At 27.5% G+C, this 24,393-nt stretch overlaps 5 protein-coding genes across 5 annotated transcripts; 2 read left to right on the forward strand and 3 right to left on the reverse strand.

Moving 5' to 3' along the window:
- Positions 1-1,762: 1,762 nt before the first annotated feature.
- MKS88_000694 (uncharacterized protein) lies at positions 1,763-2,635 on the reverse strand (the record flags this gene model as incomplete). The annotated part of the gene is made up of 1 exon (XM_067218190.1): positions 1,763-2,635. One exon carries the CDS (start codon positions 2,633-2,635, stop codon positions 1,763-1,765), a length of 873 nt encoding a protein of 290 aa, XP_067075477.1.
- Positions 2,636-3,865: 1,230 nt separating this feature from the next.
- MKS88_000695 (uncharacterized protein) lies at positions 3,866-8,767 on the reverse strand (the record flags this gene model as incomplete). Its single annotated transcript, XM_067218200.1, has 1 exon — positions 3,866-8,767. The coding sequence occupies one exon, from the start codon at positions 8,765-8,767 to the stop codon at positions 3,866-3,868; it is 4,902 nt and encodes a 1,633-aa protein (XP_067075478.1).
- A 2,253-nt stretch (positions 8,768-11,020) lies between these two features.
- Positions 11,021-12,342, reverse strand: MKS88_000696 (pre-rRNA-processing protein TSR2; the record flags this gene model as incomplete). Its single annotated transcript, XM_067218211.1, has 4 exons — positions 11,021-11,221; positions 11,395-11,480; positions 11,783-11,883; positions 12,284-12,342. 4 exons carry the CDS (start codon positions 12,340-12,342, stop codon positions 11,021-11,023), a joined length of 447 nt encoding a protein of 148 aa, XP_067075479.1.
- Positions 12,343-17,039: 4,697 nt separating this feature from the next.
- Positions 17,040-21,359, forward strand: MKS88_000697 (calcium-transporting ATPase; the record flags this gene model as incomplete). The annotated part of the gene is made up of 4 exons (XM_067218222.1): positions 17,040-18,120; positions 18,309-20,075; positions 20,412-20,710; positions 21,030-21,359. The coding sequence occupies 4 exons, from the start codon at positions 17,040-17,042 to the stop codon at positions 21,357-21,359; spliced, it is 3,477 nt and encodes a 1,158-aa protein (XP_067075480.1).
- A 1,384-nt stretch (positions 21,360-22,743) lies between these two features.
- MKS88_000698 (EF hand domain-containing protein) lies at positions 22,744-24,122 on the forward strand (the record flags this gene model as incomplete). The annotated part of the gene is made up of 2 exons (XM_067218234.1): positions 22,744-22,880; positions 23,624-24,122. The coding sequence occupies 2 exons, from the start codon at positions 22,744-22,746 to the stop codon at positions 24,120-24,122; spliced, it is 636 nt and encodes a 211-aa protein (XP_067075481.1).
- Positions 24,123-24,393: the final 271 nt, after the last annotated feature.

Genomic DNA, 24,393 nt, shown 5'->3' on the forward strand with positions numbered 1-24,393 from the left:
TTTCACCCCGCTGTTCACTGCAAGATGTTTTGTTTGTTATCCTTCCTTTTGATTTGATTTGATTTGATTTGCTTTTTTTTTTTTTTTTTTTTTTTTTTTTTTTTTTTTTTTTTTTTTTTTTTTTTTTTTTTTTTTTTTTTTTTTTTTTTTTTTTATATTTTTCTTATTTTTTTTAATATCTTTTTGTATTTTTTTTTTATATATTTCTTATATTTTTTTTTTACATTTTTCTTATTTTTTTTTTTAAAAAAATATTGAGGACCATTTAGTTGGTTAAGGAGTGTATCACAGTTAACTAATGCTGTACAACACCTTTGTTATATTACCATACCACGTTATTTGCTCTTTTCTCATATTAAATTATTTTTTTCGTTTTATATCTGTGGCACTACATATACTATGGAAGGTATATGTTTTTCTTTTTTCTCAAATAATACTTTTCCTTGCGCTTTTATATTTATATTTTTTCCTATTTTGGAATTATCCTCAACAATGTAGTTAAAAGGAATGTTTGCTATGAGCACTACTGCTGCGACTACCACTCAGTTGCTTCAAACACGCATTTGTGCTATTCCAGCATAAAAGCATTATATTATGACTCCTGTTCCTTTTACTTTGCTTTATTTTGCTATATTTTATTTTATTTTATTTTATTTTATTTTATTATTATTATTATTATTATTATTATTATTATTATTTTTTTTTTTTTTTTTTCTTCAAACAATTTTGACAGTATACATGTACGTATGTATGTACGTATGTATGTACGTATGTATGTACGTATGTATGTACGTATGTATGTATATATGTATGTATATATGTATGTATATATGTACGTATGTATGTACGTATGTATGTATATATGTATGTATATATGCACATATACTTAACGTACGTAATTAATTTGTTTCACTGATATTTTTTCTTTTCCTCAAATGAACGAATAAAATGTTTTTCCCGTGTGCAGAAATATAAAAAAATTATTAGCAGAGAAGCTTTTTTCGTAAGGAAAGGATAAATTTATAAACGAAAAAATTCTAAAAAAACAAAAGTAGGGCAAAGAAGAGAAAATGTATATTCTTTTATTCAATTTGTAAGAAAAAAAAAAAAAAAAAAAAAATCATTAGTAAAACTTTTTATTTATTTTTTTTTTAATTTTTTTTTTTTTTTTTTTTTTTTTGTATCATCGTTTTTTATGGCTTTCTCTGAATATAGAAAAATAAAAGGAACCAAAGGAAAAAGGATTACAGAGAGCAACACATCGGGTGGCACAATTTGCTGCACGATGTATCACATGATAAATAAAGATAACCCAGTAATAAAATAAGAAACAAGAACAGAAAAAATAAAATAAAATAAAATATAACGAAATAAAATAAAATAAAATATAACGAAATAAAATAAAATATAACGAAATAAAATAAAATATAACGAAATAAAATAAAATAAAATACAACGAAATAAAATTCTATACCATAAAATTCTATACAATGTAATACAATACAATGTAACATAATAAATGAGGGGAACCTCTAACAGTGACTGTGCGCATGACCATTTGAATTTTAGCTCCCCAGTTTTTGCATATGTGTCTATACATGCTGACCATTACTTGTATGCACGTGTATAGATGATTATCCGTAGTATATGTATATATATATATATATATATATATATATATATATATATATACATATGGTCATGCCCCCATATTATATTTGCTTATATGCGGGTAAGGAGATAACACTTCTTCTCGTCCCTTCTACTGTAACATTTGCAGCGCTCGCTTAATCTTTTGAACTATTACATTTTTGGGTTCATGTTTTAATTTATCTATATTAATAACTTTCTCGTTATCTTCTGTGTCATTATAGGAGGAGCTGAGTGAAGAGCTTATGCTTTTCCCTGCATTATTTTCAATATTGTTGTAATACGGTTCATTTGCTGTTCTGTTAATACTCTGTAATGAGCTTTTATCGTTATTTGTTGTATCATCATGATCAGGTTTTTCAGTTATGTATCTATTAGGGAATGCCATATCATCATCCTGTTCATAATTGTTTTTTCTTGTGGTATATTTTTGTTCTTCATTCCCAGTTTCCTGTGCAATTTCATCATTATTTTTATTCATGTGTTCTTGTAAGTCAACATGTTCACTTGTTTGTTGCTGTCGTTCTTTTTCTTCTCTTCTTCTTTCCTTTTCTTCCCTTTTTCTTTCCTTTTTTTCTCTTTTTCTTTCTTTTTTTCTCTCTCTTTTTTCTTTTTTTTTCCTTTTTCGTTCTTTCCTTTTTCTCTTCCGTTCTTGCCTTCTTCTTTCCCTTTTTCGTTTCCTTTCTTCTTTTCTTTTTCTTCGTTGTTCTTTTTTTTTCAATTTTCTGGCTCTCCTATTATTTTGTCTTCTTCTTCCTTTTCGATTTTGTACTCTTCGTCTCCTTCCCTTACGACGTTTTCTTAACAAGTCATACAAAATCCTTGAATTGGCTTGTTTTTTCTTGCTTAATGAAAAGTTGTACATAATATTTTTTATATCTTCATTTTTTGAGAGAACAGAATGGGGGCATATCGTTTCAGGGGGATCCCCTTGTTCATTGTAAAAGTAAAAAAGGAGGACGGTAAAAAAGGCTATGTATTTCATACTTTGTCTGTAAATGTTTTGCACCGAAATATATGCGTGTGTGTACAGGACTATGTACTTATGGGTGTATGTACTAGCACATATATATAAATATGTATGTACATATGCACACACATAAGCATGTACATGTATACGTAAACAAGCGCAGTTCTAGTTTGCTGTGTACTCCTCTGCAAGCATGAACACATTAACATGCCAAACGCGGATATTTGCACATGTCGGTAATATGGTGCAATGTATTATTACTTATGTATCAAAAGAAAAAAAATAAAACAAATAAGAATGCTTAAATGGTAAGCGATAAATGATATGCGATAAGTCATGAATATTAAATAAGCAGATTATCTATAGCTCACAGAAAGGTTGTCCTGTAACTCTATTTGAAAACAACCTAGCATTTCACTGCGCATGATTCTGCATTACTCTTACCTATTTACTATTTACTATTTACTCTTTGCTATTTGCTCTTTACTATTTACTCTTAACTATTTATTCCTTGCTCTTTACGATTTACTCATTCCCCTTACCTCTTTCCCATTTTTTTTTTTTTTTTTTTTTTTTTTTTCCCTTTGTTCTATGCATGTAAGTGCCTTTACACATTTATCCTTAAAAAGTAAAATCGTCACTTGGTTAAGCTTTAAAAGCTCCTAGAGCAGTATTTGTTCTATGGTCTTACATTAGGACTTAGGTGTTACAAACAAAAAAAAAAAAAAGAAAAAAAAAAGAATATTACATAACATAGTATAACAAGAAGTATAAATAACACGGCACAATATTATATGTAATAACTTGACCTGCCATACTTCAAAAGGACGAGAAAAAATTGAATAAAATGTGAAAAAACAAATAAACTGTTGTGCATGCCCCTCAAGCCCGTTGCGTTATATGAATTATGTAAATATATATCATATGTAGGTAAAAAAATATATCAGTCCACCCCATGGGTCAATGTATGTTCGTGTGTGAATACGTACGTGTGTGAATATGTACGTGTGTGAATATGTACGTGTGTGAATATGTACGTGTGTGAATATGTACGTGTGTGAATATGTACGTGTGTGAATATGTACGTGTGTGAATATGTACGTATGTGAATATGTATGTTCGTGGGCGTATATGTGTATACGTGGCTATATGCATATTTGGGATTAAGCGTGTGTTCGTACTTTCATCTGTATATGTATACGTATGTGTATAAGTATGTGCATGTTTGTGTGCATGGCGCATAATTCACTTTGTGTGAGAATCTAGGGGGAGTATGTCCTCCATCGAAATGGAAAAATAAAAAGGATATTGCTCAACTAGATTTTCAAGAATGTTTAAAAAATGACAAAAAAAAGTATATACATTTATGGGGTAATACTTAAAAAAATTGGAAAATTTCCAACTATGTTTAATATAACATTTTAATGCTTGTTCATTATGATCAACCCATTTTCTCACTGTGTGTTCAATACTATTTAATGCATCAACAAAGAGTAATATGTACTTATCATTTAAAAATAATTTTATTCCTATTATTATCACTTCATCATTAATTTCGCTAACTATTTCCTTTTCATCTATTTGTTTACTTAAAATGTTAAGAGATAATATATGTTTTGTCAGTAACTCTTTAAACTGTATTAACAAGTCATCATTTCCTGAACTACTAATCATATATGGGACATCCTCAATCAGTTGGAGCTTCGACATAGCTACATATTTTCCATGATCCACATCTATGCTCTTAGTTTCTTCATTAAAATTGTTTTTAACGCAATTGTTAGAAGCATCTCCATAGAATTCTCTCCCCTTTTCAACTTCTTCCTTATCATGCTCCTTATGAAGAGTTTCATTCATGTATTTCTCTCTACTGAAGCTTTCATTTAGACTTGTAAGGTCGTTTTTTCCCCCTTTGTATTTATTATCATTTTTGTTTATATTAAATGGAAAAATAGGTCTGCCATTTTCCTCTATCTTTTTTATATTCTTCAATATATTTCTCTCATTTTGATTGTTTATTTTATCACTCTTTATTTGAAATTTTTTTTTTTTTTTTTTCCTGAACATGCAATATTTTTTTTTTTTATATGTGCAGGAGAAATTATCACAATTTGGTGAAAAAGTGTTCAACAAGGTAGATGAAAGTTCTTTTTTATCTACTTTCGATACACATAAAAAAATATTATTTTCTTCCACTTTCGTAATTAATCGATATTTAAGTCTTTTCATTTCGTTTTTGTTTCTTATCACAGTTTTGCTATTAATTATACGACCCAGTTCGGTGTCGTTCTGAATAACTGACCTGTTCATAATAATTTTTATACTTTTCTTTCCATTTATTTTACAATTTTTGGGGGTCTTTTTTACGATAATTTTACTCAATTTATTCAGTTTAAAAAAATGCTTTCTTTGGTCTAGTATTTTTATAAAAGTGTGTATTTCGCCATCATTCACATTTTGTTCATTGTACTCATAATTGGAGTTACCATGAATAGATTTTAAATTGCAATTTGTTTTATTTTTTATTATTTCTGACTTGTTAATAATATGAGTATCTTCCATTTCGAAATTTTTATCGCTGTTACACGAACTGTTATCAATTTTATGTAATGATGCAGCTTCGTCTCGCCCTGAATTACCCTTTTTTTGACAATTGGTCAAATTTGAAATAGTAGTATGGGCACTTCTCTCTACTAAATTGTTGTTTGCGCGAGGAGCGCATTTATCAAAATTATTGCTCATATTATATACAATTTTTTTCTTATTTTTTTTTAAAATAAATTCCATATTTTTTTTTAAACAGTTTAAACTGATATCGATATCCGAATGTGTATTCTTTTCATTAATTAAAAAAAAATTGATTAAATTTATGGGAATGTATTTATTTTCCTTAAAATTACATATATGAAAAATCGTTTTCACCTTTTTGTCATCATTATCATCATCATTAACATCATCATTATCATCATCATTAACATCATCATTAACATCATCATTAACATCATCATTAAGGTCATCATTAAAGTCATCAATCTTTGTCATATCATTTGTGTTTTCATGTATGGTGTTTACAAATTTGTTGCTTGCCACTTTACCATTTTGCTGTTCTTTTTGTGCTCCATTTGTACTTTCGTTACAGCTCATAACCTGCTCTGTGTTAATCATACTTTTGTTCCTCATATGTAGTTTCTTCTTTATATAGTCGATAATGTTTTCCTTTATTGGATCTCTACTAAGTAATAAGGTATCGTCATTTATCTTTTTTAAAAAGCTCCTTTCTCTTTCTTCAAATTGGTTAGTACAGTGGACATATTTTGTGTCTCTTTTTTTTCCTATATTTTCCTTTTCCCATAAAAAGGAGTTTTTTCTTATTCTTTGCTCATAAGTACTGCTAGCCAAAACGGTGTTATATACTCCTCCATTTTTTAAGTTCAATTTTGGACTATATTTTTTCTCTGCTATATTAGGTGGAGCTTTTTGTGCAATTTTACTAATGTACGAATATTTGCTTCTGTTACGTTGTATCATTTGCTGTGCGTATTGCTGGGAGTATGGAAGACCATTTTGCTGCTTATATATTTGACAGATCGGAAACACTTCTTTCTCTTGTGTAGTACTAAATATTGAGGTGTTTTCCCCTATAGCAGTACCACCTACTAGACATTTGTCCTTACATGCTAACATATCATTTTTTAAAAGTGGCTCCTTCTTAGCAGCTTCATCATTTACATTTGTGTTTTCACTTTGCATAATATTTAAATCGATTTTAATAAACCCCTCATCATTGAGAACGGGTATCGTTTCATAGTCAGCGTCTTTCACCTTGGCCTTAATATTTGCCTCATTCATGAAATTCTTATTATTACTGTTACTAATATTATTATTACCATTATTATTACCATTATTATTACCATTATTATTACCATTATTATTACCATTATTATTACCATTATTATTACCATTATTATTACCATTATTATTACCATTATTATTACCATTATTATTACCATTATTATTACCATTATTTTTACTGTTATTATTACTATTACTATTACTACTACTGCTACTGCTACTACTATTACCATTACTGTACCTCATCTGGAGGTCGTTACAGCCATTGGAACCGTTCATACTTTTTTCATTTGTTCTTTTTTTACTAGTGGAGTGAATTGAGTCTACATTAACTTCACCGGTGCAAGTGCTATTCGGAATGAAGTTACTAATAATAGCATTTTTGAACAAATCTATATTGAATAGTGTGTTCTTACTTGATAATTCATTTTCTTCATTTTTACATGCTCCATTTGTTTGGAAGGTATGTTTCATCTCTTTGTTATTTTGCTCAGCATTCCTTATACATTCATTTGTATTGTTACTTGGTAAATTTTTGTCTGTTTTGTCATTTTTCGAATCGTTTTCTTTAGCACTTGCTTCGTTCCTAACTATTACATGATTGTCAATATCGTCCACACATTGCTTCTCTATCGTTTCCAAATTAATTACTGTATCACTTTGATGATATGCATGATTATGTACAAGCTCTTTTTTGTTAAGAAGTTGCAAACCATACTTATCGCTCTTCACGTTATTATCAGCATTTGGCCTATTAATGACTGAACTTTTGGGAGCAATTTTATTTTCGATGTCAATCCATTTAAAAATGCTACTTATTCCTGATGCTAATTCGTCAAAAAGATTATCTGAATCACTTTTAAAAAAAAGATTGGAATAATAATTATTATCCTTTAAATTATTTAATTCATACTTTAATTTTTTATTTATTCCTAATTTTTTTCTGTTTTCATTTATTAATTCGTTGTATTCCCTTTTTAATAAAATGTATGACTGGTACATGCGTCTATAGATATTTATATTTGTGGCTTTGTCATTTTTGTGTAGTTCCATAATTTTTGCGTTTTCCCTACGCCTGGTACTGCCATAATTGTCATTCCTGTAATCATTGTGGCTATCATTCCTGTTATCATTGTGGCCATCATTCCTGTTATCATCGTTATCATTACCATTACTACTGTCGTTTCTATTATCATTACCATTGCTACTGTCGTTTCTATTATCATTACTATTATCATTACCATTTTCATTATTAAATATATTGCTATTTTCATTATTAAATATATTGCTATTTTCATTATTAAATGTATTGCTATTTTCATTTTTAAATGTATTGCTATTTTCATTGTTAAATGTATTGCTATTTTCACTGTTAAATGTATTGCTATTTTCATTGTTAAATGTATTGCTATTTTCATTGTTAAATGTATTGCTATTTTCATTGTTAAATGTATTGCTATTTTCACTGTTAAATGTATTGCTATTTTCATTGTTAAATGTATTGCTATTTTCATTGTTAAATGTATTGCCATTTTTCTTATCATGGCACTTATTCATTGCTACACTATCTTTGTTTTCATTTAATGAGTTATACCTTACATTATTGGAGTTATAATTTTTATTTTCTTCACTGTTAGTATTCTCTTTTTCCTCAACAATACATAATTTTATTATTTTATCTTTTTTTTTTTTTTCGTTCATGACCATTTGACTATCATATGGGGAATTTTCCCAACCCTTGGTCATTTGATTTGTACACTTTTCTGTATAATTATTTAAATATTTATTTCCATTACATTCATCATTTTGTTTAGTATATATGTTGTGTGTACTCATACACTCATATTTATCATTCTCATAATTCGTCTTTTTGCAAATTTGACTATTCTCTACCCATTCTTCTTCCCCTTGTGCAATTACGTCTTTTTCCTTGCGCTGAAATTTGTTTCCTTCGCTGTTGGTATTTTTGTCATCCTCGAGTATTTTGCTCACTTGGTCTTGCTCCATTTCGCCATCATTAGGACCACCCGCGTTTGGCTTTTCAGAATTTGTTCCAACCGCATCCTCTTTAGCTGCTTCTTCCACGACTGTGCCTAATTTCATTGAGCTTGTTTTAACTTCATTCAAGTTTTTCCCAATCTCTGCCTTTCCTTTCTGTTCTTGTATTTGATGCTTACCTATTGGTCCATTTCCAACCATAGCATCATTTTCTTTTTTATAGATGCTCTCATTAAATACGTACTCACTTTCATTCTGGCTTTTAGCACTTAAAGGTCTAACTGCATGATCTCCCATCAAATGGATTTATTTTAAAAGACTTCATTTAGGAAAAAAAAAAAAAAAATTAATTACATGTTCAGGTCAACAAGTATATAGGAATAAAACAAAAAATATTTCAAATTTGATAAACGAGGAAAATGGATGGATGAAATGGAACCGCAATATTAATCGATGAACTGGCGAAAAGGAATAATCGCGAGATATTTAAATTAAATAAAAAGAAAAAAAATGGCTAATTCGAGGGAAAACGAACTGAATGAAAGAGGAGTTTATAATAATAACGATAATAATAACAGTAATAATGACAGTAATAACAAAATGCAGTTCTGAAGAAAAGGTAACAAGCAAAATAAGCAATTTTAAAAAAGTACATGAGAAAGTGTATGTATCATTTTACACCTATATACATAATTAAAAAAAAAAAAAAAAAAAAAAAAAAAAAAAAATCTCTTAAGCTCATATGAATATTTCATTCTGTACTCGCATATGTGTGTATACACATGAAGATTCATTTATTTTTGGAATTTTATTTTTCCTTCGTTGAGCAACAGACTATTATTAATTTACTTTTTTTTTTTTTAAATAATAAAATGAAACAAATTAAAACAAAATAAAAGTATTAGCGCTTTTTTAAACAGTTTACAACTAGGACTTGCAAAATAAATTAGCGAAAAATAATTGTTCATAAAAAATATTGTTAATAAAGAACGTCGTTCGAAATTGGTCTCAATGGTAACTAACCCTTACTCTCTTCCACTACACGCCATCTTTAAGTACATATATACACATATGCATATATGTATATATATATATATATATATATATTATATATATATATATATATATATATATTTATTTATATATTTGCGTATGTGTATATATACTTATGCGTAATGTTGAATTTCTTTGTTAGTGAAAAAGAACATTCTTTAAAACGGGTAAAACCGATATTACAAAAATATAGCATATAAAATACAAGTACTCAACTGTCATCTCCAATGAAAGAAGAAATCAAAGTTTTTAACGGCAAGAACGGATCGTTGGAACTGTTTTCATATGTGCACATATATGTATATGGTATATGCATTACTAGCTCTTTTTGAAAAAATGCCCTTGAGGAACTTCATACAATTATAATTTTTTTTTTTTCAATTTTTCAATTTTTCATTTTTTCAATTTTTGATTTTTTCGTTTTTTCACGTTATTTTGCGAAGAAGCTCATGTCAATTTTTCACAAATGAAAATAAATGCAAATCGAAAAAACGAAATGATGGCTCTGAACTTTTCCACAAAGGCTAGAATAAATATCTTTTTAAAATTCATCTATGATAAATTGTCTTTTTTTTAATAATAATGTAGAGAAGCAAAATTAAATAGTGTTTTTTCATTTAAAAAAAAAAAAAATGTATATGTATATGTATATGTATATGTATATGTATATGTATATGTATATGTATATGTATATGTATATGTATATGTATATGTATATGTATATGTATATGTATATGTATATGTATATGTATATGTATATGTATATGTATATGTATATGTATATGTATATGTATATGTATATATGTATATGTATATGTATATGTATATGTATATGTATATGTATATGTATATATATATATATATATATAATATATATAAAATTTATCAAATAACCTGAATTGTTCATGCAGTTTTACCTAAAATACGTGACTTGTTCATGCTTTTTCTTTATCTCATCATAAAAATAAAAATACATATTTATATATGCATATGTGTAAGCATATGCATACTGATACATATGCACGCGTTTTATGTTTGATGTGAAAAGGATAATCTAAAATGCACACGAAAAATGCAAACGTTATTTAAATGTACGCTAATTATGCCATTTCATTAAAAATGGCGTGTACCCATAATTTGGCTTCATTTTAAATTGCTGCATTGTAACAGCACAAGGTGTTCATATATACATATATGTAAATATAAACATTCATGCGTACGTACGTATTCATATATGCCCATATTTTTCCCTTCGTAATTCTTCTAATGATAAAGGTCTACCCACTAAAACGTGCAAGATTCCATTAGCCTAAAATTTCTTTAGTTGTAAACCAAAACTTTCATTCAATATATTATCAATTTTCTCTTGTGTTTGTACTTAAATATTTCCCTTGCAATTTTTTGCAATATAATTTTAATCTCCTTGTCTTCTAAACATTTATTTAATACAAACAATATTTTATATTAAGGTATTATATACTGTCCTCTCCTTAATGTTTATTCACTATTTGATTGATCTGTGCTCGAATATTCATTATTTGAAAGTTCTTCGTTGTCAGTTTGTTCTTCTTGCACTAAGTTATTTCCCTTAGACTCTATCAAATCAGATACTTCAATTTCTCTAATTTTGTCAATTATTCCTAAATTATTCTTTTTTAAATTATTATATAGGTCTAGTATCAATTCGGAAACTTCTATCTGCAAGGAGAAAAAACAACAGTCCACATAAGAGGGTTTACACAAACATATATACACATACATATATACACATACATGTATACACATACACACACACAAACACAAACACATACATGCACTTATGCATAATGAATTTTTATATTTCCACTATTTATCTTCGTTATTTATATTACATCACTATCATCTTCAATGTCTACATTAAACAGGGAGCCCATTTCATCTCTCAGATAGTCGCCTAGTTTATTTTTTGGAGTATTCTCTAAATGAGAAAAAAAAAAAAATATATATATATATAAATATTCATATGGGCATGTGTGTATTTGCACTTCTGTGTGCTTTTTTTTTTCTTTATCTTTTTTTTAAATTTACATAAAAAAATATTATGAACGTGATCAAATTCTAAAAAAACGAAATGGAGGAAAGGTGTCGTTCTTTTTGAGAAATATATGAACTGTTCATATTTTTTTTTGTTCCGTTTAATATGCATGGATATACATATATACACATATGTATGCATGTACATTCTTGCATGTTCATATTTTTTTTTTTTCCCATGCTTACTTGATATAATGTAATTATATACATATTCAATTAATTTTATTTTTTTTTCTTCCGAGTTTGCCCCACCCCAATTATTTGTCACAGCAAGTCGAAGAACTGTCCTGCATTGTTAAAGAATACGAAAGTTGAAAAAAAAAAAAAAAAAAAAATATATATATGTATATATATATAAAATATATTTTTCTTTTTTTCGAAGCAAAGAATATGATTATAATTAAGGATACAACATAAGGAAAACATATTACATACGTAAAACTGCTTAATGTAATATTATGCTGCTATTAAACGCAAAGACAGCATTTGGTATGTTCGAGGTATTGCAGTTTAATATACTTTTACAAAAACTCATGGAGTTAAATAGTTAAAAATAATTGCGCATGCTGCTCCTATTTGCAAATTTGTTTATTCTTTTTCATTTTGCCTTTGGTATTATGAAATTATAATATGTGTACATACTTATACGTATATTATATATATTTTATTTATATGTATATATAATACCATTTTTCAAATATTAAGTTAATTCCTTCATGTAATAAAACAGATATATCTTCATTCATTTTGTATGTGCCCTTTTAAAATTGGATATATATGCCAATTATAAAAAAAAAAAATAATAATAATAATAATAATAATAATAATAATAATAATAATAATAATAATAATAATAATAATAATAATAATAATAATAATAATAATAATAATAATAATAATAATAATAATAATAAAATACTTTAATGTATATTGTTCTATAGGGCCAAACAAATATAATTCACTTCATTTATTTATTGTTCTTTTTTTTTTTTTTTTAAGGAATATTACGAAATAACGCAAAATAATTTTTTATCTTGCGGTTGTTACATTTCCTCTACTAAGATGTGAAAAAGGAAAAAAGAAAAAGAAAAGAAAAACAAAAGAACAGAAAAACAAAAGAACAGAAAAACAAAAGAACAGAAAAACAAAAGAACAGAAAAACAAAAGAACAGAAAAACAAAAGAACAGAAAAACAAAAGAACAGAAAAACAAAAGAAAAGAAAAACAAAGGAACAAAAAAAAAATTTAGTATTAATTATTAATTAATAAGCGTTAATTATTAAGATTACGTAATAATTATTGCCAAATGGTAAGTGTTAAATGCAAACAAGGAAAATATAATAATCTTAAATAAAACAACGAATGGCCACAACATTAAGGTTTTTCCCATGGCAATATATTTTACGCATATTATTACTCATCTAAGAAACATCAAATATGCATTATATACCATTATAATATATTATACAAAATGATATAATTTTTTTTAATATATATATATATATATATATCCACATTCTTTTCTTTTCTTTTTTCTTATAAAATATATAGAAATATATGTAAAATAGTCCAAAAAAATTAGGACTACCATCACAAAAAATGAAGAGGTTATAGCATCATAAAAACATCCCTACGTACATATTCATATACATATATATATATATATACATATATCTATTATCAGACCTGAAAAATGATGAGTGGAGCATAAAATAACAAGGTGGAGCTTTTACAAGTGCAGAAACAAATGTTTACGTGAAATATATAATCTTTCAGTAAAATAAAGAAGATCATAATTTGCAACTACAACAAGAATAAAAAAAAAAAAAAAGAAAAAAGAAGAGCATACATATTAAAAAAAAGTATACATATTAAATGGTATATATTTTTTTTTTTCACTATGTATATAGCATTACGTTTTTGTTTCATTTGTATATGTAATTTCCCCATTTTTAATGAATAAAGGAGAAAAAAAAGGAATAATTTAACTTTTAGTTTTTACAACTTTATGCGCTATTATTTTATATATATGAACATATACATATATTTCTTCCAAAGGTTATAGTATATACTTATTTTTTTTTTTGTTTGTTGTTTAATTAAATTATATAAAAGTACATAATGTTAAAATGAGAGAGTGGATCTTTAGCTGCTCATCATTTATTATTTATGTTTTTATATTATATTCACAACTAATATATTAGTATATAAGTACATATATATATAATCATGCACAAAAAAATTGCAAGTTTGTGTTATGAGTTAGGAAAGTAATGCTCGTAGAATATGGTATTTTTGCCTCATATCCTCTTTTATAAATATTTCAAAGACTTAAGTTACCTAACTGTTGAAGTGCTCAATAATTAATTTTCACCTGACCAGGTTCAGACGTTATGTTGCTAATCATTTTTAGCATAGTTGCGGAAATGTGTTTAAAAAAAAAAAAAGATACAAAAAAAAAGAGAAAAAATAAAGAAAAGAAAAAACTCATATGGCACTTCTTCCTACAGCATTTCTGCTAAAAAGCAAGAGAAAAAAAAAACAAGCTTGAAGATTAAACAAGTTGGAAAGAAAAAAAAAAAAATTATATAAAAAAAATTATATACAAATGATAGTATACAAATCATAGTATACAAATCATAGTATACAAAGCATAGTATAAAAATGATAATATATAAGGGAAAATACTTCACGTAGAATGTTAAAATTTTTACCCTTTTCAAAGCTTTTTATTTTACGTAAACTGTGTCTATGTAGATTTGGTAACACATCATATATTTACTGAAATGTACTAGAATTCGTTTTCATATATGTTGAAAATATAATGACACACAGTTTTCAACTTCTACACTAGTACAAACAAAGCGATCGGATTGTTATTTTTAAAGCTATATTTATTAGTATATGTAACCTCAAAAAAATTTTAAAATGGCTTTGTTTCATCGTAACTCAAGTTCTTAATTTTAAAACCCAAAGAAAAACGAATAAACGGATATCCCAATAAGCAGATATCCCAATAAGCAGATATACTAATAAACGGATATAAAAATAAAATAAAAAAAAAAAAAAAACTAACTTAAAAGAATATGTTCAACATTATAGCGAATTTTTCACTTATAATATATTCATCTCCAAAAAGGAAGTGCTATATATATATATATATATATATATAAATATAGGGATATATTTACATAAATGTGCATTAGTGGGTGTGATAACTGTATATATTATGTATGTATGTACGTATGTATGTGTATATTTATATGGGACTAGCGGCTCCTATTTATTTTACATGGTACATGCGATTAAAAATTTGTTTTTTATAATGCCATTTTTGCAATTTTACACATAAGAATATAATATTTACAAATGATATTCATTTTATGTTCGTTTTGTTATTATTCTTTTTGTTTTTTACAAATTTCCGTTTTTAATAAATAAATAAAAAATATAAAAAATAAAAGGCTATGTATAATTAAATAATTTTAGTCAATATTTATTTGTATTGTTATTTCCGTGGCTATAATATTGTACATTCTTTTGAAAACTTATAATTTGTTATTATAGCGAATAATTTTTTGATTATTTATGTCGTTCACTTTTAGCGTAATATGAAGAAAATATAAATAAATGAATAGGAAGTGAATAACAAATGAGTACTAAATGAATGACAATAGCGATAAATGAATGGCAAATGAGCGATAAATGAATGACAAATTAGCGATAAATGAATGGCAAATGAGCGATAAATGAATGGCAAATGAGCGATAAATGAATGGCAAATGAGCGATAAATGAATGGCAAATGAGCGATAAATGAATGGCAAATGAGCGATAAATGAATGGCAAATGAGTTATAAATGCATAATAAATGAATAAGAAACGAATATTAAACGAATAAATGAATGAATAATTGAATAACTAATGCATAAGTAAAAATGTAAGCACTTACACGTACTTAATATACACGAGCTTGTACATATTTAAATGGTATGGAATAAGCTAAAATATTTTCGTATTGCATATGCATAAGCTTTATACGTGCACATGCGTACATACCATTCTTACTTATGTAATGTGTAGTACGAACATATGTACATATTTTTTACTCCGTTTAATGAACGCATTCATAATTTTTAACCAATTTTTTTTTTCCATTTTTGAACCGTGTTTTAATTGTGTTACTGTTTAAACGTTTTTCTCTTTTTTAATTTATTTGGAAAACAATCAAGAGCGTTTGCATAAGCATAATATACTGTACTTATTTTGACTTAATAATACTAATGTACGTACATGTACACGTACATATATATACACTTATACATATATATACATTTATACATATATATACACTTATACATATATATACACTTATACATATATATACACTTATACATATATATACACTTATACATATATATACACTTATACATATATATACACTTATACATATATATACTCTTATACATATATATACATATACATATATATACATTTGGATTGAAAAAAAAGCTTAAAATTCTGCGTTACGCGCGTGCATCATGTTATGCCATTATACTCATAATTCATTAAAGGGAATATGTTGAAGTAAACGCCTTTTACATGTATATACATATTTGCACAAATGTATACATGAACATTAGCATATACGCATACATGCATATATGCATACGTTGTGTATATGCTAGTATGTATATACATTTATGCATGCGAATGTTTATTATACGTACCCATGCATTAACCTCGTTCTTCTTGAAGCAAAATGCCAACAGTAACATATGCCGACTCATCTTTTTTTACCATATATCTTGCACACAATAGTACATAGAAAATATTAATTGAGTAAAACGCATAAGTGGAATATTTATTTTTAAAAAAACAAAACTTAGAATTAAAATCAAACTGGAAAGTTTGACAGTTAGTCATTTTGATAGTTATCCATTTTGATAGTTATCCATTTTGATAGTTAGTCATTTTGATAGTCATTTTGATAGTTATCCATTTTGATAGTTATCCATTTTGATAGTTATCCATTTTGATAGTTATCCATTTTGATAGTTATCCATTTTTGCCGTTACCTTTTAGATCATTATAACCAATTGCAAAAGGATTTCTCCAGAATTTTCCACATTTTATTTTTCTTTCTGTTTCGTTTTGTGTGCATGGTCAAGTGTAGATACATGCATAGGTGTATGTTCTATCTGCCCATTTTCGTTTCCTAACTATATTAGACTAATTTTTTTTTTTTTTTTTTTTTTTGCCCTTTTGCTCTTTTCATCGTTCCTCACCTTGTTTTCCCAAAAAAAGAAAAAAAAAAAAAAAAAAAAAGAAAAAAGAAAAAAAAAGAGGACATATAGGAAGACACAAAGGTATATATATATATATATATATAGGAAGACGCATAGGCATACATATAGGCACACAGACAATCGGACAAACCACAAATGGAGAGCATCGTAAAGTACGCGCATGTGCATCATGTGGAGGAGGTGCTAAGGTCATTGGACGTGGACGAGAACGTTGGTTTGACAAAAGATAAACTGGAAAAGAGAAGAAGAGCATATGGATTAAACGAGTTGGAAGTAGAAAAGAAAAAGGGTATTTTAGAGCTCATATTAAATCAGTTTGACGATTTATTAGTAAAAATATTATTACTAGCAGCATTTATAAGTTTTGCTTTAACAATATTAGATATGCAAAATAAGGAAGTGGCATTATCTGATTTTATAGAACCGTTGGTTATAGTAATGATATTAATTTTAAATGCAGCAGTAGGTGTATGGCAAGAATGTAATGCTGAAAAGTCGTTAGAAGCATTGAAACAATTACAACCAACTAAAGCAAAAGTATTAAGAGATGGGAAATGGAAAATAATAGATAGCAAATATTTAACCATAGGAGATATAATAGAATTAAATGTAGGAAATAAAACACCAGCTGATGCTAGAATTATTAAAATATTTTCAACAAGTATTAAAGTGGAACAGAGTATGTTGACTGGGGAATCTTGTTCAGTAGACAAATATGCGGATATATTAGATTTTAATTTAAAAAATTGTGAGATTCAATTAAAAAAAAATATATTATTTTCATCTACATCCATAGTTGCAGGTAGATGTTTAGCTGTAGTTATAAATATAGGTATGAACACAGAAATTGGAAATATACAGCATGCAGTCATTGAGTCCAAAAATGAAGATACAGATACACCATTACAAATAAAAATAGATTCATTTGGAAGACAGTTATCAAAAATTATATTTGTTATATGTATTACTGTATGGATAATAAATTTCAAGCATTTTTCTGATCCTGTTCATGGATCTTTTCTCTATGGATGTTTATATTATTTTAAAATTAGTGTAGCTTTAGCTGTTGCTGCAATACCTGAAGGATTACCAGCAGTTATCACCACATGTCTAGCCTTAGGTACAAGGAGGTTAGTAAAGAAAAATGCTATTGTAAGGAAATTACAAAGTGTAGAAACACTGGGTTGTACTACAGTAATATGCTCAGATAAAACTGGTACACTAACAACGAATCAAATGACAGCTACTGTATTTCATTTATTTAGAGAAACCAATGTATTAAAGGAATTCCAGCTATGCCAAAAGGGGGATAACTTTTTTTTCTATGAAACAAATACAAATGAAGGCATCGAGGAGGAGTCCTTTTTTAAAAAATTGAAAAAAAAAAAAAAAAAAAAAGTACAGGTGTGGAAGCGGAAGATCAAGAAGAGGAGGAAACGGAAGACGAAATGGAAACAGAGAAAATGGGGGGAGAAGAGCAGGGCGAGGGGAATTTCTATGGACGCAATAAGTACACGAATAGTAGTGGTTATAATAGTGGTAAACATAGTGGAGGTACTGATGGATATGATAAGGGAAATGCGGTTGGAAATACTAGTAGGAATAGACAAGGGAAAAACACAGAGGATGAAGCAAGCGATTATCCTCTTACCGAAATGAGCAGTAATGTGAACACGATCATAAGTCGAGGAAGTAAGATATTCGAAGATAAAATAAGTAAGTACTGTTATTCGGAATATGACTACAACTTTTACATGTGTCTAGTAAACTGTAATGAGGCAAATATCTTTTGCAATCATCAAAATGAAATTGTAAAAAAATTTGGGGATAGCACTGAGTTAGCCCTACTCTACTTTGTTCATAACTTTGATATATTACCCAACAACTTAAGGAATAATAAGATGCCGGCCGAGTATGAGAAGCCCAGCAATAACAACAACAGCGCAACGGGTAAAAAGAGTGACAACTTCAGTAGCAGAAGAAGTACATGGTCATACGCAGATAGTGAAAACTGTAATAGTAATTCGATCTCTAATAATTTTGAGAATAGTAAATATAATTGCAATAATAAGAGAGATGACAAGTCTGTTCCGAGTGAATGCATAGCTGCTTGGAGGAACGAATGTCAATTAGTGAAAATTATAGAATTTACACGAGAAAGAAAATTAATGAGTGTAATTGTTGAAAATAATAAAAATGAATTAATACTTTATTGTAAAGGAGCTCCAGAAAATATTATAAAAAATTGTAAATCTTATCTAACGAAAAATGACTTTCGTACATTAACAGAAGAATTAAAAGAAGATATTCATAACAGAATTAAGAATATGGGGAAAAGGGCACTTAGAACTCTAAGTTTTGCTTTTAAAAAATTAAAAAAAAATGATTTAAATATAACAAATGTAGAGGATTATTATAAATTAGAACAAGATCTAACGTATTTAGGTGGCCTGGGTATTATAGATCCACCCAGGAAATACGTTGGACGAGCTATTAATTTATGCCATCTTGCTGGCATAAGGGTGTTTATGATTACAGGGGATAACATAGATACAGCGAGGGCCATAGGGAGGGAAATAAACATACTCAGCAGAGGGGATAATAATGGTAGCAACAGAAATGACCTAGATACTAGCCGCAATGCTTACCGCATGACTAACAGTAATGTTGCCGATGATGAATCGAGCGAGTGTTGCTATAATGGTAGGGATTTTGAAGACCTGCCACTTGAGAAACAAAAAAGTATATTAAAAAATAAACAAAAAATAATATTCTGTCGAACAGAACCAAAACATAAAAAGCAGATTGTCAAAATTTTGAAGGATCTAGGAGAAACTGTAGCTATGACAGGAGATGGGGTTAATGATGCCCCAGCTTTAAAATCAGCAGATATAGGTATAGCTATGGGAATTAATGGGACAGAAGTAGCTAAAGAGGCTTCAGATATTGTACTAGCTGATGATAACTTTAATACAATCGTAGAGGCAATCAAAGAAGGTAGATGTATTTACAATAATATGAAAGCTTTTATACGTTATCTTATTAGTAGTAACATAGGTGAAGTTGCCTCCATTTTTATAACTGCACTTTTGGGAATACCTGACAGTTTAGCGCCTGTCCAGCTCCTCTGGGTTAACCTGGTCACAGACGGTCTACCCGCTACAGCACTGGGTATGTTTGACAGGCGTATGCACGCGTTCATGTGTAAATGTTCATATGTATGTGCTTTGTGCAGTTATGCTTATATATGTGTGCATCATTTCCAGTGCACTCTTGAATATTCTTGCGATTCTTCCTGCACGGGTGAAGGTTGAAAAGGGCTTAAGCCCCCTCAGTCACACCTGCTATTAAGCAGTTGCCTCTATATATAGGAATTTTTTTTTTTTTGTTTTTCTACTTGCCCGTTGAGCGCCCGTTACATATGGATCTATATCGTGTGTATATTGCTATAAATATAATAAAATTTGATTAATTTTACTACTATTGGACAACTTCATTTCTGTACAGGATTTAACCCCCCGGAACATGACGTAATGAAATGTAAACCAAGGCATAAAAACGATAACTTGATTAATGGATTAACCTTACTAAGATACATAATTATTGGAACATATGTAGGAATGGCCACTGTGTCTATATTTGTTTACTGGTATATATTTTACCCAGATTCGGATAATCATACGTTAATAAATTTTTATGAACTTTCTCATTATAATCAATGTAAAGCTTGGCCTAATTTTAAAGTCAACAGAATTTATGGCATGTCCGAAGATGCTTGTTCGTACTTTTCGTCAGGAAAAGTTAAGGTAAATTCTGCACTGAGCAATTTTTGCATTATTTGACTTAAATTTGTAAAAATATAAAAAAAAAAAAAAAAGAAAAAGGGAGGACTAGTCCAGCGGTTCGATTGTCGTCTGACTCGAATGCAGAAACTGTTTTCCCTGTGTCTGTTTCCCTTTTTATCATTTTATTGTATTTTTTTTTTTTTTGTTTTACCCTATTGCTTTATATTTTACTCTATTGCTTTATATTTTACTCTATTGCTTTATATTTTACTCTACTGTATTTTAATTTATTTCATTGTGCTTCTTTTTACCGTGGTTCATTTTTCCTTCCTCCTCTCAGGCGAGCACGTTGTCACTATCCGTCCTTGTGTTAATAGAAATGTTTAATGCTTTAAATGCATTGAGTGAATATAACTCCTTATTTAATATCCCACCATGGAGAAACATGTATTTGGTACTAGCTATCATCGGATCCTTACTGTTACATTTTCTAATTATTTATATTCCCCCCTTAGCAAGTATTTTTGGTGTTGTTGCCTTAACTGCGTATGATTGGTTCCTAGTATTTTTATGGTCTTTTCCTGTTATCATTATTGATGAAGTTATTAAATTTTATGCAAAGAGACAATTAGATAAAGAGATATCATTGAGCAAGTTGAAAATTGACTAAATTAAAATGTGCCTTGAAACAGGTGGCTTATGCACAAAACAGAAGTGCAGTTTTATGTATATTTTGAATTTTTTTTTTTCTTTCTTTCTTTCTTTCTTTCTTTCTTTTTTTTTTTTTTTTTTTTTTTTTTTAATGTGATGTTTCTTCTTAAAGTTTAAGGCTAAATTGTTGTACGCGTTTTTTTTTTTTTTTTTTTTTTTCTTTCTTTTTCATTTCTTTTTCATTGACACCCCATTTTTTCATGTCATGCTTTGCATTTATAATGGTCTGTTTTTTTCTTTTTTTTCTTTTTTTTCTTTTTTTTCTTTTTTTCTTTTTTTTCCTTTTTTTTCTTTTTTTTCCTTTTTTTCTTTTTTTTTTTTATTTATTTTTCTTCATTTTAATTTTTCTTCCATGCCCATTCTTTATGTCAAGCTTAGCATTTACAATGGTCTGTTTTTCTTTCTTTTTTTTTAAAATAGTTCACAATCATTTTGCACACACACTTTCTTCAAATGTTCCTTTTGAAGACACTGCCAACATTTTGCCTAATTTTATAAGAATATAATTGGTTTACTAAACGGTTTATCTTTAATATATGCAAACTTTCGTTTAAGAGTAATTAATAAAGACATGTTTCTAGAATACATTTCAAACAATTTTTTATTTATTGGTACATACTAAAAAAGTGCAGTGAAAACGGAAAAAAAAAAAAAAAAAAAGGTAAACATATGTACGAATACACATACATAAACATGTACATGTTCATATCTTTTTTTTTTTTTTTATTTTTTAAGAAAAATTTTGCATTTATGAACGATTAAACATTGATACACAGAAACATTAACATGGATATGGACAGAAATGCTGAATATAGTGGATGCTGTATTTTATTATTTTATTTTTTTTTTACTTCCCTTCCTTTTTTTTTCCTTTACTGACTTTTTTTTATTTTTTTTTTTTACTTCCCTTCCTTTTTTTTTCCTTTACTGACTTTTTTCCCCATCGAATAGTTGTAACACGTTCCGTGCAAGGTTAGAATTCATCTTGTTTGTGAATAAAATAGTAATGAAATTTTCTTTTGAATTAGTTAATACTTAGTGGTGCGCCATTTGAACATTTGTTGGTGTGGTCAAATAGCAAAGCAGTGAAACGGTATGAATGTCTCTTTTATTTAGCTTCATTTTACGTTATCTTGTTTTGCTGCTCATTCCGCACTGTTCCCCCTTTTATACACATTTTCCAAATTGGTATTCATTATCTTAGAAGGCACAAAAAGAGCTCAGCAAACTTATTTGTTTGCTAATGGTTTAAATGGCAAGGAGAAAAAGAAAGAGGAAAATGTAAACGAAGTAAAGTATCATAAAGTAAAATAAAAACAAGTAAAATACAGAAAAAAGAAAAAATGCAGTTAGCCAATTTTGACAGCAAAAAGAACGAGTTTAATTACGAGTATGATATTACCAAGAAAATTGTCTCGAAGATATTAAATAAGCTGAACAAGGAACAGGGAATATCGTCTGGCACCAAAGATTACAACAGGTTATACGATTGCACTCTTTACATTAAGACCTTATTTATTTTTCATTCATTTATTCATATATTCATAAGTTCATATATTCATAAGTTCATATATTCATAACTTCATATATTCATAACTTCATATATTCATAACTTCATATATTCATAAGTTCATATATTCATAAGTTCATATATTCATAAGTTCATATATTCATAACTTCATATATTCATAACTTCATATAGTCATAAGTTCATATAGTCATAAGTTCATATAGTCATAAGTTCATATAGTCATAAATTGTTTTATATGCGTATTTTTTTTTTTTTTTGTTTTGACTCCCATCGTCGTGGTGATTTTAACCTGTATGTTCAAACATAAATGCTCATCAAAAAAGAAATAGAAAAAAAAAAAAAAATATATCAAAATAAAACAAAATGTAGCAAAATAGAACAAATTAGGACAAATTAGAACGAAGTAGCTAATACCACAAATAGCACAACACAGTCGGTCTAAAAAACTTGTCTGAAAAAACAATCACTACATAGGGGTTAATAAATTCCCTTTTCTTTCCTCATTGATCAGTTGTACATGTGATTCTTGAATTGAGCGAATAAAAAAAAAAAAAAAAAAAAAAAATATTACTTCATTATGCCAAAAAAAAAAAAATAGAGATATAAAAAGCCGAAAAAAAAGCATTTTGCATTTGTCACTATCTTTTTCTTATTCATATACTTATTCATATTCTGTTTTCTTCCATTTTTAGGAGTAAAATTGTGAAATATTTCTTCGAAGCTGAATTGCTATTTAAATATCATGATATGAACAAGTCAGGCGAATTAGACATCAAACTGTTTCCACAAATGGCTAGACAATTAAAACAAATTTATGATATACGAGATATAAAAAAATTCGAAAAAGAAATGCAGTTCAAGAAAATAAATAAGATGAGTTTACCAATGTTTTTAACCTTATTAAAAAGAAGACTATTCAAAACTATTGATGAAAATGAAACATTCCAAAAATATTTCCATGTCTTAGATATGGATAAAAAAAACAAAATTGATGTTAATAAATTAAAGTCTTTTTTAAGTTTAATTGGAGATAAGGTAAGTGCGGAAAATTTTGATTTTTTTTTTAAATATAACATTACAAATAATGATAAGTTAAAAGAAGAAGATATTATAATGGATGATAAAAATAATCCAACAGAAATTTCCGCTGATGCGTATAGAGATATGTTAACTTATTATAAGTACCTGTAGCATTTTCTCTGGTCCACATAGACACCTATACCAGTAAAAGTATTAATGCGCATAGCAAGATCTTTTATGGTATGATAATATGCACAAAAAAAAAGTGTACAACGCCAATTCTCAAAAAAAATTAGAAGATCAGTATAAAAAAAAAAAAAATTAAATATACAATATAAAAAAATATAAAATGAATTTTTTTTTCTGTGTTTTTGTCTTTGTTTTTTTTTTCCTTTATATTGTTGTTAAATTATTCTCACAATTAAATACACACTTGTGTGTA

Source organism: Plasmodium brasilianum, chromosome 2, assembly GCF_023973825.1.
Source record: "Plasmodium brasilianum strain Bolivian I chromosome 2, whole genome shotgun sequence".
Lineage (NCBI taxonomy): Eukaryota > Apicomplexa > Aconoidasida > Haemosporida > Plasmodiidae > Plasmodium > Plasmodium brasilianum.